This window comes from Gracilinanus agilis, chromosome 4 (genome assembly GCF_016433145.1).
Source record: "Gracilinanus agilis isolate LMUSP501 chromosome 4, AgileGrace, whole genome shotgun sequence".
NCBI lineage: Eukaryota > Metazoa > Chordata > Mammalia > Didelphimorphia > Didelphidae > Gracilinanus > Gracilinanus agilis.
In genome coordinates this window covers 228893047-228909370 of record NC_058133.1, presented here as the reverse complement: position 1 = coordinate 228909370, position 16324 = coordinate 228893047, and the positions used below count along the sequence as shown (strand labels likewise).

General features: G+C 43.5%; 1 protein-coding gene across 2 annotated transcripts in view; it reads left to right on the top strand.

The window, feature by feature from the left end:
- Positions 1-16324, top strand: part of BAIAP2 (BAR/IMD domain containing adaptor protein 2) — a 169694-nt gene that overhangs the window by 146429 nt on the left and 6941 nt on the right. The window contains exons 12-14 of one of the 2 annotated variants that reach the window (XM_044672295.1): positions 1216-1381; positions 7787-7821; positions 12285-12340. In XM_044672295.1, the coding sequence (XP_044528230.1) occupies positions 1216-1381; positions 7787-7821; positions 12285-12312 (229 nt within the window). In that variant the 3' untranslated portion in view covers positions 12313-12340. Of the gene's footprint in view, positions 1-1215; positions 1382-7786; positions 7822-9133; positions 9868-12284; positions 12341-16324 lie in introns of those variants that run through there. The other variant, XM_044672296.1, reaches the window with a different exon arrangement.

Here is a 16324-nt window from a genome sequence, read left to right as displayed (position 1 = left end):
ATGGGATTCCACATTGAAATCTTGGGATGCCTTGACAGAGTTATGCTATTAAAAGAGAGTACCCTGATATTTTTAAGATATAGGTTGATTTTAAAAGGGAAAATAAGAAAAGCAAAGGCATTATTTTTCTTTAAAAAATTAGGAAAACATTCTTTGTTTCTTCTGACAGCTTCTAGCATTGGCTCAGAGACAGTTTGGTCACAGACTCCAAGGTATCTCACTGTTTAGGGTTTGTCTGTACAGATTAGAATGTCCCAGATGGGAATCTGAGAATATGTTTGGGATTTAAGGCAACTGAATCAGCAACTTAACTTGGGCTTCAACTATAAACTAGGATCAACTTTTTTTTGCTATCTTTTATTTTTACATAACCTTCAGTTCCAAGAACATCTCTCTCCCTTCCACTCCCAAGTGAGTCATCTCTTGTAACAATAATTCTTAAAAGAACTTTAAAAGAATGTGGGAAGGAGGTTGAGGGCAGCTAGGTGGCTCAGTGGATAGAGAACCAGGCCGAGAGATAGGGGTCCTGGGTTCAAATCTGGACTTAGATATTTCCTAGCTGTGACCTTTGGGCAAGTCACTTAACTCTTATTGCTTAGCCCTTACTGCTCTTCTGTCTTGGAACCAGTACTTAGTTTTAATTATAAGAAAAAAGGTACTGGTTAAAAAAAAGAATTTAAGAAAATAAAGCATTTCAGCAAAACCAATCAATACATTAATCATATCTGATAGTGTATACAGTATTCTACTCTCATAGTCTCCCACCTCTATAGAGGGGAAAGGAGTTACAGTTTTTTTTCTTGCTTTTCTATGAGGTGGGGGCTAACTTAGAAAGTAAAAGAAAGATTTGGGGGCAGCTAGATGGCTCAGTGGATTGAGACAGGCCTGACCTCAGACACTTCCCAGCTGTGTGACCCTGGGTAAGTCACTTAACTCCCACTACCTAGCCCTTACTACTCTTCTGCCTTGGAACCAATACATGGTATTGTCTAAAGAGAAAAGAAAAGAATGAGATGTTATCTTGGACAGGAAATGGGTGGGAAAATAGAGACTCCCTGCTGAAGCTGATAAGGGATGGTGGTTGTGGCTACCAGAAGTCATTCTTCTTGCTTTTGGGGGTGGGGGTGTAGATGACCTGAACCTTGACACAAACTGTTACCTGGATGGCCAAGCATGGCCTTCACTTGCCCCACCTTCCCCTCTGTTTCCTGACAGTCTGCAACAAGGAAAAAGCAGCAGCACAGGCAACCTCCTAGACAAAGAGGATCTGGCCATCCCACCCCCAGATTATGGGGTGTCCTCTTCAAGGGCCTTCCCGGCCCAGACGGCCAGCACCTTCAAGCAAAGACCCTACAGCGTGGCCGTACCTGCCTTCTCCCAGGTGAGAGTGTCCTATCTGGGCAAAGCAGAGGGTTTCCACTGAGCCAGCCATCAGAGAAGCCATGGGAACCTGATGGTGCTAACAGCTGGAGGGATGCCTTGACTCTGGCTTGCCTGGGAAGCTGAGCCACAAAGGAGGGCCAGTCGGTGGGGTGGTAATTGCTTCTGAAGCTCTTCTTCTTCATTCTCTTGCCCTAGTGGGGATAGTTTGACACATGACATGGATGGGTCTTCATTGGGCTTCTTGCTTGCCACCCCTCCGGAGATACAGGAAATGATCCATAGAGAAAGGATGGAAAAAAGCCTTCTTTCTCTGGGTTGTTTGTTTTTTTAAACTCTTCCTCTGTGAATCATTCCCTGTATATCTGGATACCTGGTGATCCCTCAACTTTTCCCTTCCATTCACTAAACCCTTTCTGCCTCCCCTGGACATGTTGCTGACTGGGAGTCAGATCACCTTACTTCCCCTTTACAGTACATCCAACCCCTCTTCCCTTTCCCTAAGGCTTGGGTTAAACCTTGCTGTGCCCATGCACCTCCCCCCAAAATGCTTTATATGCCCCCAAATACAGAAAAGGTTTGTCCGCGGTGTGTGTTATGGGGTTTGGGGATGGAAGAGGACTTCTGTGGGTTTATTTCAGGTAACTGAGGTGTTTCTCCAAAAAGTTCATTGCAGGATGTTCTCAGAGCTTACATCTGGGCATTTAAAGACAGTGCCAGTGGCCTTTGCCAATTGCTCCCTTTCCCTATCAGCCCTATACTAAGACAACAGCTGAGTCCTGGCAGATGCCATGTTTCCACTGGGATCATCATGCCTCAGCTAGTGGAACCTTCGGGTTTGGTGTTTCCTTGTTGTGGGCAAAGATATGATTTAAAATGAGTATGGGAAAAAGGAGGTGGGAGAGAAGAACCCTTTTCCAAGGTTCAGGTGGCTTGGATAAGCCAGTTGGAACCTATCCGAACAGGCGAGTAAATACCCAATTGACACTGTAACCTTCAGAGCCCGCTCTTATCATCCTTGGAATGGAATCCTTATCAGCCTTTGTGATGGCTTGTGCCCTCGGAGCTTCTGGCTCCTCTCCTTCCATCAGGGCCTACGGTTTGTTTTTCCTTTATTAGTTTGGGCTGGTTTTTTTTTAACAATGATATAAACCTGGGAAGAAAATATTGATAGCTTGGTCACAGAGGGTGGCCTCAAGTGAGAACCCTTCTATCCTCTTCATCCCAGGGGAATTTTTATATATATATATATATCATGTGTGTGTGTGAACTACCCTGAGCCCAGAATTGTGTTAGGTATATAAATAAGGGAGAGGGGAGATACCAAAATATGAAAGCACCTACCCTTCAGGCAATTAATCTAGCTGAGGAGAGCTACACACACATGAAACAATTGGAGAAAGCTTTTTAAAAATAAATTTCTTTTTTCTTTCTCTCTCTCTCTCTCTCTCTCTCTCTCTCTCTCTCTCTCTCTTAACACTGCCCACATTTCCCAAATGTATCTCTTCTCCACTTCCACCCACCAGAAAGTCATTCCATGTACAGTAGAACCTCCTTATATGTGGTTTTGCTTTCTGCAGTTCACTTGAAATGGATGCTGGAAATCTGTCTGCAAAGTGACCAAAAGTCGCCCTGTGCCTGTGGTCCACCACTCCCTTTCTCTTTCCACTTTCACTTTTTTAGGGACAGAGCATGGGGGTCAGTAGATGTTTGCTTATATTCAAGGTTTCAGCCCTCTGCAAGGAGGCCTTAGAATATATTTTCTGAGGATGCAGGGACCCGACTCTACTATAACAAGAACAAGGACATTAATCTTAACCAACATAATATGTGGGGTGAAATCTGGTATTATCTGCAGGGTTCCAACCCCATAGTCCCCTGCCTCCACATAGAAGCTGGGTCTTCTCATGTATCTCCTTTAGGGCCAAATTTGATCACTGTAGTTTGGCACCCTTTAGCTTGACCTGTTTTGTTGTGGTTGTTTCCATATTGTATTTGTAGTTTTTTTGCTTCTCCTTACTTAACTTTGCATTGGTTCATGTCTTCCCATTTTTCTCTATATTCATCACATTTGTCATGTCTTATAGTTCAGTCATATGCCATTATATTCATTGTGTCACAACTTGCTTGGCCATTTCCTGTTTGGTGGGCATTTGCTGCATTTCTAGTTTTTGACTATTATAAAGAAAATTAGAGGATAAGTAAGGTAGGTAGTCCAACTGGATAAACCAGGCTTAGAGTCAGGAAGACATGAGCTCAAATCCAGCCTCCTTGACAGGTTCCTTAACCCTGATTGGCTCAGTCTCCTCATCTGTCAAATGAGCTAGAGAAGGACATGGCAAATCACTGTAGTATGTTTGCCATGAAAACCTCCAATGGGGACACGAAGAGTCAGACACAATTGATGAACAACAACAAACAAGTGATAAACAACAAAGTACCATATTTTTTGTACTATTTACTGCATGCTCTTAGGAACTACATAGAAGTTCTCAGTCACCTCCCCTCTCCAAATATAGTCTCTGTAGCCTCAGGGAGAGAAAGGGAATGAACAAGAATTTATAAAGAGCCTATTATAGGGGCAGCTAGGTGGCTCAGTGGCTAGGTGGAGAATCAGATCTAGAGATGGGAGGTCCTGGGTTCAAATCTGGCTTTGGACACTTCCTAGCTGTGTGACCCTGGGCAAAGTCACTTAATCCCAATTGCCTAGCCCTTACCTTACCTTTGGCCTTGGAACCAATACACTATATTGATTCTAAGATGTAAAGTAAGGGTTTCAAAAAAAGAACCTATTATGTGCTAGGCCCTGTGCTAAGGGCTTTACAAATATTTGATAATAATTTCTCAGGAGAGTTCTTTGGTTATGATGGAATTTGAGAAAAGGGGATGTAAATCAGAGAATTTTTGTTTGAATCTATATGATGAATAGCATATTCTGAGAAATGATAGGTTTGGATGATAGAGAAGGGAGAAAGAAATCAACTATTTATAGCTCCCTCCTACCAATTTTTTCTTTCCTTATACTTTTCAATAGAATCGAGACAAGCTCTTTAGGTGAATGACAACAAAATTAGCTTTAGGACTAGGAGTGTTTGCAGAAGAGGAACTCATAAATTTTCCATTCTCTGCCTGCTTCCCTTCTAGTCTCTTGTCTGTTCACTCAGTCATGTTACCTGCATTGCAGATTATCCTTGGGCTTTGGAAGCTGTCCCTGGTGTTCAGGAGCATCAGTCCTGCTTCCTGCCACAAGGGAATTTGCCATAGGGAGCAGACTTTGGGCCCGGAGCAGCTAGGCAGCTTGCCCATGGATTTTTTTATTATCCAAGAGGGTGACTCTATCTTGGTCATCCCCTTAATGAAAGGGGAACCAGGGTGTAGATAATTCACAAATCATTTCTGTTTGACATTTGGCTGGCAGACAGAGGCGCTTATCTGCTTAAATACTCCTCCTTCCCTTCATCCTTGTGCTTGACACCAATATCCTTCCTTTGGTGTAGACCAGTGATGGCAAACCAATGACACGCATGTCAGCACTGATATGTGTAGCCATTTTCGATGACACTCGGCCTCATGCAGCTGCATACAGAGAAGTACGGGGCCACATGCCGAGGATGAAACATTTGCTGTAGTGTAGTGTAGACACTCTGTGCACTATAGATGACAATTCTACCTATATTAATTTACCTATTTTGGTTTATTAAATACAGTTATATATTACAATTATATATTTTTGTTATTTAAACTATAAAAACCACAAAATTATGGTTTTTTTCTCAAAGTGACACACCACCCAAGTTATGCTTGTTTTTTGGCAAATTTTGACACACCAAGCTTAAAAGGTTGCCCATCACTGGTGTAGACCTACACAAGGGAGTGGCCACATTGTAGGGAATCTTATTTGCTTTCTAGGCTACACATTTGTACCCTCTAGCTCTTCCTGATGTATCCTTCCTCTTTCTCCCTTACCTCTGGTGAGGAACTTCTCTTCTCCGTCAACTCTCTCTCTGTTGCCACTCCAGAAGAAGAGACCAAATCGGGCCCCACCATAATGTGTGGAGGTATTGAGGAATTGGGAAGACTTGTTGTATCAGGTTGTCCCTCTTTCTCCAGGCAAAAAATTGACTACTAACACTTTATAGTTCTGGGACCAAAGGCAAGGACAAGAAAAAAACAGAAAATTGGCATTTTTTTTAATGTTCTAAGACCAACTATTTTGTCTTACCTTTTTTCTCTTGAGGGACCACTTCCAGAGGTCCTGACTGGTGGACAAATTACTCATCTTTGTGGGTAGCTTTGCTATTTCTGAGGACTTTTTAAAGGGAACATACAAGGCATCTGGCTAACCTGTTGCTGTGTTTTGCAATTCTATCTGTCTTGAGTTTCTGTAGTTTCTTAGTGGCATTAGGAATGAAGAATCCTTTTCAAATCAGCCCTTAGACTCTTCCTAGCTTTGTAATCCTGGGCAAGTCACTTAACCCTCATTGATCACCTAGCCTAGGGGTCGGCAACCCTTTTGGCTGTGAGAGCCATAAACACCACATTTTTTAAAATGTAATTTCACTCACAGTGCACACTCCTGTAACAGTGCCTGAAAAAAATTTGACTTTATGGCTCCTGCAGAAAGAGCCATATCTGGTCCTCAAAAGAGCCAGATATGGCTTGAGAGCTATACATTGCCGACCCCTGACCTAGCCTATACCACTCTTTTGCCCTGGAACAAATCCACAGTATTGATTCTAAGGCTGAAGGTAAGGGTGTTTAAAAAAGGAAGGAAAGAAGGAAGGAAAGAAAGAAAGATGGATTGATTCATAGGCTAAGTGCTGCATTTGTTCCATTTGACAAAATGGTATTAGACCCATCAGAATTGTTCTTGTGGCCAAGACCCTACATAGGAGAAAAATGCCAGAAAAATGTGAAACGGAGATCTAGCTGAGTTCCCTGAGTGCTCCCCACTAGTACTCACCTGGTCCTTAGTATGGAAGTTAGTATGCTTCATTAAACTCACTAGATCATTAGTTAGGAATCTAGAGAGAATGAAATCAAATTGAACCCAGCTCCTTGAAGTCAGTCTTGGGGGAAATGCATTGGGGTGGTCTAGAAGATTAAAGGGTGGGACGGGTTACCTGGGACAGGAAATGGAAATGAAAATAGAGATTCCTTGCTGGTGCTGAGATGAGGTAAATGTGGCCCCCTGAAGTCATCCTACATACTGGGGGAGTAGATGACCTGAACCTTCATCTTGTGTGTGCCCCAATGCACTTCTCCCAAGACTGGCTTTCAGGGGGCTAGATTCAGTTTGGTTTCACTCTTTAGATTCCTAACTTGGCTTCTTGACCTAAAGTCTGTCAAGTAAGCTTTATAAAAGCCATTACCTGGAGGAAGAATAGATAAGGTTTGTGGCCCCTCTCCATTTGTGGAATCTCTCTGACCAGACCTCCTCAAACGACATCAAATATGAAATCAATCTTTACATTTTGTTTGTTATAAAAGTCTATCGAGGCTTATTCCTTTTTTGAAGTTTAGAGAGGCACAGAGCTCTGCCAGCCTAGTCCTCTATAATTTGTGGCTCATGGTATGAGGCTATGGCTTTTCTCAGAAAGTTTGCCTTGGGACAGGGATAGTACCAAGGGTACCTTCAGATGGTGAAGGCGTTCTGTTCTTTTGTGCCTCCTTGGCTGTGTACCTCACCACATGCATCTTACCATATGAAATCTTTCCACTTGAAAAGATAGTTAAACATTTCAGTTAAATTTACTGTAAAAGACTGAAGCCTTAACTCTGATGATTGACAACTTCTTGGTATAGTTCAGAGCTACTGCTGTGAGATTACAGAGCCCAACATGCCTAACAGAAAGGTTAGGATCCCCTTCCCTCATCTTCAAGAGTAGCTGAGTGGGAGAGGTAGCCCTTGGGATGGTAATGGCTCTGGGGAAGATACCAAATCTTTTTTTTTCCCCAATGCCTGAAAAAAATTTAGTTTGATCCATTCCCCTGTTATCCTAATTCAAGTCTCTCCTTGTTTTTCTTAGCTCAGGAATGTACTCTGGCCCTCTTCCCCCTCCTCCCCCCCACTGGTGCATATGAAATTTAGTGTCCCATCATCTCTACCTAGGTCTCAGCACAATAGATATTTTCTCACACACATTCTATCTTGTTTTCTCATGGAATATTTTCTCCCCACCTCTACCTAAGAATAAACCTACTTACATTGATAAGTGATAAAAGGGAAGAATAGAGAACCCATCCCATATCCTTTTCTCTAAGAATGCTGGAATCTAGCCTTCTCTTCTTCTGTCTCTTTTAAGTTTGAAAATGGCAAATTCTCTGGGTTAGCCACAGTAACTATCCCGTGGCAACTCTCAGAAACCTTGCAACTGATCTGTTGATTATCCTTTTGCTTCCCCAGGGCCTAGATGACTATGGTTCCCGATCTGTGAGCAGGTAAGAGGACTCTGTTTGTTTTTTATCTTACCTTGGGCTTAACGTGTCACTTTAGGAAGATACTGAGTTCATTGGGCCAGGGAACCGGGATGGGTTGTTTTTAAGGGCAGAGTATTTGTAGCTTATAAAGACTACCCCCTTGCAGGCATGCATGGTTGATAATATGGGAAAAGTGGGAGGGAGAGCTACAGATTAGGGTTGATGGGTGGATATTAGGGATCTGGCCTACAAATTTATTTAGGAAGAAATCATGTCCATGGTATCACTCGATCACTGGTCTCTAGGGATCCTTTCCTCTGTCAGTGCCCTCATTGGCTAATTTTCAGATCCCTTTCTTGGGGATCTATTTTTCAAGGCTTGTCCCCAAGCTGGCTAGAAAAATCCCTAAAATGTCTGGATGATAAATTGCAAAATTGCTCCCTCCTTTACCTAAATTAGCAAATGTTCAATACCCCCATTGGATTTATGTACAGTTGTCCTGATGATGATAGGATAAGGTGGAGGATTCCTTCCCCATTTATTATCTTCTTGGCAACCAAAGGGGTCACAAGTTGACCCTTAATGGAAATTTGAGATCACTACAGCACACTACTAGAGGTTTCTCCTGGACCAACATTTTTATAGATTGAGCTGGGCATCCAGCAGAGGGTGTTAGAGTCCCACACCCATCTCATTAATTATCAGACACTATAACCCCCTGTCCTTTCACCCTTACTGTGGCCCCTCAGTCCCTACTCCCTATCCTCCAGAGGTGAGCCAAAAAAAGGGGCCTCAACCTTTTATCATAGAATCTTAGAACTGGAAGAGTTATCTAGTTCAATCCCTATCTGAAGTATGAAAACTCTATGCACAAATCAGGCCTGACTGACTTCAGAAGGTACTGACACTTCTTATGACTTCGGGCAATCTTGGCTCACCTGGCACAGAGAGCCCTTTTCCCTGCTTGAAAGATGCAAGACATTTTCCCATTTCTAAAATTGGAACCTTGGCCTGAAATAGATGGTCAGCCTAAAAAGGCAGAGAAGAAATTCTACTTGAGGGGAATCAACTAATGTCCCCAACTCTAGTTTGTACTGCTACCTTCTCCCATCCTTCCCTCCTGGGAGTAGGGGTCCCTAGAGAAACGAAGGAATCATTCATCTAGGTCTGCCAGGGAGGGATGCCCCTGGTGCTTCATAAAAGAGATATTGCATGGGAAGGGTGGGGTGCCTGTATGCCTGGGGTGTAGGGATGGGGAGGAGCAGGGTCTATTGTCCTTTGGATACACCGTGAAGTGTTCGGTCTGGCAGTTCTGTACTTTTCTGTTTCACAGTGGCAGTGGGACTCTGGTCTCAACAGTGTGAGGACCCCTTGACTAGAAATGGCACCTGCTGCTTTGAAGAGATTTTCTGCTTCTCTTTTTCCCTTCCCCCTGACTTGATTTCTCTGATTTATTTGGTCTCTCCCTTTTTCTTTTTCCCCTTCTTCAACTCATTGGTTTGTTCTTGGGTAGTCTTTTTTCCCCCTTGCCTTTTGGTTGGTGACATTTTAAACTCTGTGATCATCAAGGATCCATGGTGCTGCTTCATCTCTGTTTCTTTATTCCTCATCCCTGCCCTGCCCCCGACTCTGGTCCAAAGCCTTTCAGAGTACAAACTGCCCAATGGGGGTGTCTGCTCCCCTGGGGAGTGGCAACTTGGATGCAGTGTCTACAACCTTTCTGCTGCCTCCTTCTCCCCGCATACCTTTGGATGTACAATGCACTATCCCTTTTCTAAAGCTCTTTCCTGAGCCATGTTTAGAGTTTGAAAGCAAAAGAAAATCCTTAGCAGATAAAGGACTCCCTCCATGGCACCCCCAAATACCAACACCTTCATACACACCACAAAACAAAACACATCCAAACCCAATATGCATGGACTAATGGTGTATATACTGTTACTTTTTTTTTTTCCCCAATATGACTTTCACTGGGTTCACAGCCCAGTTTCTTTATTAGGAAAGGGAAGGCAGACTAAAGACTCTTAGAAAGGCTATGGTCTTTCTCTTTGAGGGCAGGCTTGAAATACAACCCCCACCCCCTTATTCCTTTGCCCAAGGGTGGCATATAGAACAGTGGATTGTCAGGCTTTGGCCCACTAGGAAAGCTGGCTGGCTCTCTTTGAAGGACAGTTGGGACCTCATGCCCATCTGCTTAGGACCCAGCCCAAGGGGCCAATCAAAAGCTTCTTTCTCAATGAAGTTGTTTTATAAGTGTACATAGAATATATATGTATATATGTGTATATATACATATATACATTTTGTAGCAGGGTATTGTTACCTCACTTTAGCGCACCTGGGTAGGGGCTGGGGAAGGAATACGCACCTGACTAAAGAGAATTCCAAAGACCTTGATCGATCGATCGATCTATCTATCTTACTTATAGCGATAGATAGATAGATAAAGATTACAGGTATAGCTATATATATATATATATATTTTTTTTTTTCTCCTTCCTTTTGGAATTATTCCTTAAACCAGCTTTGCAGATTAGTCCCTACCACATGCCAGCCCTCCTTCCTTATAGGGATGTGGTAACACAAATGACATTAAATGATTGGACCTCATTGCCCTGGGCAAGTGGCTATTTGTAAGGCTGTTTTAAAGACCTGGGCCCCAGGCTGCCCCTGTATAGGGAGGGGTGGGGTAAATAGGCAGTCTCCTGTTGCATTCTTTCCTAAACACTGTTCATCTTCTTTGTATGTCTTGGTCACTTTAGAAACAAACACATGGGACTCAATGGCTACTGGTATTGTTTCTTCACCCACTGAATTCTGTCTGGGAAGTGAGTGAAGGGCCAACAGCCCCACTTTACCCTTTCCGTGTTGGTGAAAGCCTTCATTGTGAAGCCGTAGACACTTCCTTTTCCAGTGTGATTTTAAAACCTCCTACCTACCTGTTGACTAGGATATTGTTGGCAATACATATGAGATGTAGAGAAAGAAAACAAGAGAGGGGTTCTCATTTTGTGTTAAAAGGGGTGGGGGTGGGGAAGCCAGAATACGGACCTGTTTACTAAGAACCCTCCGTGTTGGGATGATGATGTTGCTAAAAGATCTTAAATCCATGGGATTTTATGCTCAGTGGATTGAATGTATACATAAAATAGCAAAATTTGTATGAAGATTGTAAAGTGCTGAAAAACCCTTTTTTCTTTTTTCTTTTTTCCTTTTCCTTTTCCTTTTTCTTTTCTTTTCTTTTTTTTTTAATCTGAAGAGAAACGTGCCCTGTACTGGAGTAAATTGTTTGAATAAAAGTTTTATTTATTGCATTGAGTTGGGCTTCAGTGATTTTTTTTTTTTGAGTTTTTCTGTTTTGTCAGTGACCAGACTTGGGTATTGGGTATGCGGCAGAAGAGATTGCTACATATCTAGAAATACCTTCACAAAACACTTCTGATGCCTCATCATGGCATGGAGGTGTGACCCTGACTTCTCAGAAGCAAATGTATAAATCTCTGATAAATCTTTCACAATCTCTGATAGCATCTAAGCAAGCTGCAAAGACCTCAAATACAGGCTCAGATGAACCAAGGACCACCATCCTAGTCAAGGGTGGAATGATGGCATGCCACCAGATTGGCTGCAAGATGATAAATTTTCTGGCCGCATAAACTTTTGAAGAGAGCCTACTCTTTCATAGTGGCCATGCATATAAACCTGTACAGCAGGCTTGATATGGAGAGAGCCATTTTTCATTTTTCCCTCAGTGGATCAGCCCACTGGCATTATTTCTATTCTTTGGATAATTCCTTGGAGATAAAATTGTGTGAGAGTTAATAACCTGATGGCCTGGCAGAATAACTTGATATTGTTTAAAGAAAAAAAGAAATATTCTTTTTCTTTTCCTAGAGAAGCAAGAAAAGTGCTAGTTGATGTGAATGTAAGCCTGGGATAGTGTGTTTGTGAGGGTTGGGGCATAAGAGATCAAGCCCAGGTTCCCTTTGCTTTGATTCTTCAGCTAGGATGGAATTGGAGAACTTGCCTTCTGGGGAGCATTTGGATCTAGTAAAGGGCATTTGATGTTTTGCTTACTGGCTGCTCCCTCTTCCCACTGTGGAATATACGTGCTCCATAAGCTCACAAGGAAACTCTTGGTACCACCTGAGCAGTTGACTTAAAGGAAGAGAATGTTTGATTTGCTGTCTCTTTCCCCTACCCACCATCCCCAGGTAGGCTTGGCACTCTTGGTCTCCTTTTTCCTGTATATACCTTATTTTTTCCTCCTTCGAAAGGGTAAAATGTGTGTTTCCAAAAAAAAAAAAAAAAAGGTTTTTTTTTTCTCTCAGCAGAAGCAGCATGCAAACAAAATTCCTGGTGCTAAAGTGCCAACTGCTCCATTAAGCTCCTTGTTTGTCCTCAGATTAACACAATGCCCTTTTGCTTACCCAGGGTGGATAGGTTTTACCTCTCATACCAACTGCATTTTGTTTTTATTGCAGCGCTGATGTTGAAGTGGCCAGGTTTTGAACTGGCCCCCCCCCCCTGACTAGAGTTAGTAAGTTGCTCCAAGTCTTCATGTGCCAAACAATCCTCACCCACTTCCCAGTGGCTCTGGACAGACTCCTCAGATGTTGGCCTGCTTGAATATCTACCAGGAGGGGTGTGGGCTGGTGGGATTGGGGTGGGAATGGCACTGCTAACCCTACCTAGGCACAGAGTCTGGGCTGTTCTTATCTCCAAAGTTTAGTAGCCAATTCCTGAGAGTCTGTTGAGAGCCATGGTTTCTTCACTTGGCTCTAGTCCTTTGCTTTTACCTTAAATCCATTGGAAAAAGGTTGATTCCCTCCTTGGGTCCTGAAATGGATTTTCTCCTTCCTTTCCTTCCCTTCTCCCACCTCTTGTCTCCATTCAGTCTGGAAGCTTCTGGTTTCTCTGTCACCAGCCAGCCACACGTGTAGCTGCACACCCTATGCCCATAATGACCCTGGTTGGCCTCAGCATTCTCTTCTCTTTGCATCACCCCTGGGGTGTGGGGTCTGACTAGCTCTTTGGGATTTTCCTTCTCCCCTGCTGCTGAGCCTTTCCCAGTGCTATGCTTCTGCCACCAATCAAGAATGAGGCTTTTTTCAGTGATCAGGCTTTTTTCTGAAATGCTTTCATTAGTTCTCATCAGAATCAGTTTAACCTGCTTAAGGATTTCCTTTGGTGTGTCTTGGCTCTTTGTATCAATGAGGGGCTGAGTGGTTAGCTTTTCCCCAAGTAACTTTTTCATCTGCACAGTCTGGCCTGAGGCCTGCTTGCTGGCCCCTCTGAAGTAGGTGAGTATTACCTTGAGCAAGCAGGGCTGGGGGTGGAAGTGATGTTCCCTCTGCCAATGGGCAGGGAGGGTCATGGTATCCAGAACTTTGAGATGGAATTCCCACCCCAGTCTCACCCTGAGCCTGATGTGTGGCAACATTTTGTGATCTGTTTCCAAAGGGTTGCCATCTGGCTGGACCTGTCACCCAGGAAGCCTGGAGATGACTGTCTACCACCTCCATTTAACTCTCCTCCCAGCCCCCGCCCAAACACACTCACACTTCTCCAAATTTAATCCATTGAGTGAACCTTGAGTGAAATGTTCATTTGGTTATTTTGACTGGGAGCTTGTCTTAGTGTGAGATGTGGAGTAGGTACCTAGTTGGTGGTATGGATGAGTTTTTGTTGTTTTTATGTCTGTTAGAGCTCAGGGTCATGTTGTGAGAGTCACCGTCTGGCCACTTTGGCTCAGCTGAGGGGATGCTGTGCTAGGGACCTTGGGTGGCCAGCTCCTCTGCCCTCTGCTCCCCCCTCAACTCAGCTGGTGTGATTCTGTTCTTGCTTGTCTGTAGTTGTCCACCCCACTCCCCACTCTGCCAACTTCCTGCCCTGCCAGCTGAGTTCCAATATGTTTTGTCTAATCTCTCTGCCTCGGTTTTCAGAATATTTCTCTGTCCTGAATTAATAGAATGAAAGGAATTAAATTTCCCAGGCTGACTGGCTAGATCAGTGATGGGCAAACTATGGCCGGTAGGCCAGATACAGCCTCCTGAAATATTTTATCCAGCCTAATCTGACGAATACAATGAGTAGGATACAATAAAACTTCGAAAGAGTTGCCTTAGAAACAGACTGAAAGATGAGCAGTCCTTTCCTTTGGCCCCTCTTTAAAAAGTTTGCCCATTACTGGTCTAGATTATAGAGCTGCTACTTCCATACCAACCCTCATTTCAGGAAGAGATCCCTGCCAGCCCAGGGAATAGATGGCTTCCCCTTGAAACAGGTCATTGAATGGAGGGGCAGTGAGGGAATGACCTCATTGATATAAATAGTAACTCTACTAATAATGGCATTTATTTATAATGGCACTTTATGATTATAAAGCACTTATCAAGTTAGATTTCATTGGATCCTCCCAAATAGCCCTGTGAGATACTCAAGAGGGGTTTCACCCCCATTTTGTAGATGAAATGACTGAAGCCTAGAAAGTCTGAATAATGAATCAGTAAATGATTAAGCCAGGACCCAAGCAAGTCTCTTGACTGGCAAGTCTGTCCAGTGCCCTGGGATCTGAAAGAAAGCAAGATGGCATTCACGTCTTCATGGACGTCTCTGCCACCCCATTCCATCCTTGAAATAAATCTGATGAGGGATTTCTTTCCCCTTAAATTCCTGCATAGCAAACTTAACAGTCAGGCATGAACAGGAACATTTCCCTTCCTCCTAAGATCTAGCCTCTAAGCCAGGGGTTGGCAACGTATGGCTTTCGAGCCGGATATGGCTCTTTTGAGGGCCAGATATGGCTCTTTCTGCAGGAGCCATAAAGTCAATTTTTTTTCAGGCACTGTTATAGGAGCATGCACTGTGAGCACTGTACGGCTCTCACGAAATTACATTTTAAAAAATGTGGCGTTTATGGCTCTCATGGCCAAAAAGGTTGCTGACCCCTGCTCTAAGCCCTAAGCTTGGGGACAGCCTTCTGCCCATATGGCATATGTTTTCTAACTCCCCAGCTTGACTTGCAGACACCTCTCTCCCTTCTCTTCCCTTTCTGTTTTTGTCTTTGTTTCTCTTATCTCTGACTCTCCTGTCCTCCCCCCCACACCTTGTTCAAGGTAGACTGCCTCCAATATTTTTCTCTCTTTCCCCCTTTCACAGACAGAAAAGTCAGATATTAGGGGATTCCAGCAAAGTTTTGCTCTCCAAGGTACCACCATCACTACTTCCAAGGCCTGGTCACCTGCTAGGCTGGGCCACAAAAGAGATTCAGAAGGAAAAGAATAAGAAAAGCTCTAGACCAAAGGATGAGAGACTCCCAGTCACAATTGGAGCCCTCTCTGCCTTTGACCCTATTTGGAAATAGTAATTGCTCTCATGTGCAGGACTGGCCTCGACACTTTCTCTTGGAGTTTTATCCTGGGAGAGTTGTAGGAAGTAAGTTCAAAAGAAACTAGGGAACACTAACAAGGACGCTGGCTTTCCTGTTGAGGGCAGTGGCTTTCTGTGCTGTCCACTCTAATCTGTGTGCCAGTGTCTTGTCACTCTCAAAAACAGACCCCAAACTTCTTATAAGCTTAATGTTACTCTTGTTCAGTTTTTCCCTTCCTGAGGGATTGGAGCAAGAAGCTGTTTCAGTGAGTTTGTCCTCTAATTGCACCCTGACCCCTACCCCCCACACCATTGTCACTATTGGCCCTAGGAGGCCAAGATTTAATGTGTCAGTCCTCCCCAGGAAGGGCAGCTGGGTGGCCCAGTGGATAGAGAGCCAGGCCTAGAGACGGAAGGGGCCCTTGGTTGAAATCTGGCCTCAGACACTTCCTAGCTATGTTATCCTGGGCAAGTCACTTAACCTCACTTCCCTAGCCCTTACCATTGTGTTGCCTTAGAAATAATACTTAGTAAGGGTCTAAAACAAAAATCCTCTCCAGGGAGAGCTAGATAGACAGTGGACAGAGCGCCTAGGCCTGAAGTCGGAAGGATCTGCCTTGGATTTAAATGTGGCTTCAAGACACTTCCTAGCACATATTTTTTTTTTTTTAATTTTTTGTTTGCCTAAGCCTTGCCGCTCTTTTGTCATAGAATTGATACTAAGACAGAAGGCAAGAGTTAAAACATTTTTTTCTTCAGAGGCTACTCCACAAATGATAACTGAGTATCAATTAATCTGAGCCCTTGGGCCAGTTTTCCAGGATTACTGTTCATTTCCAACCAGAGATGCCATTGAACTGGGTATGATACTGAGGAGCTACCATTTTGGAAACTACTACATTGTTTTTGTTTTTGGTAATTTTCTAGTGCCTTTTACAAATTTAAGATCACTATGAGTTTTTTAAACTTTTTTTTTTGTTTTAGTGACAACTCTAAGCCAGAAGGGCAAGGGTTAGGCAGATGAATTAAGTGACTTGCCCAGGATCACACAGCTAGTATGAAGCCACATTTGAACCCAGGTCTCTGACTCCAGGCCTGGTGCTTTATCTCCTGCACCACCTAGCTACCTCTACTGTTAGTTTTTTAAATGTAA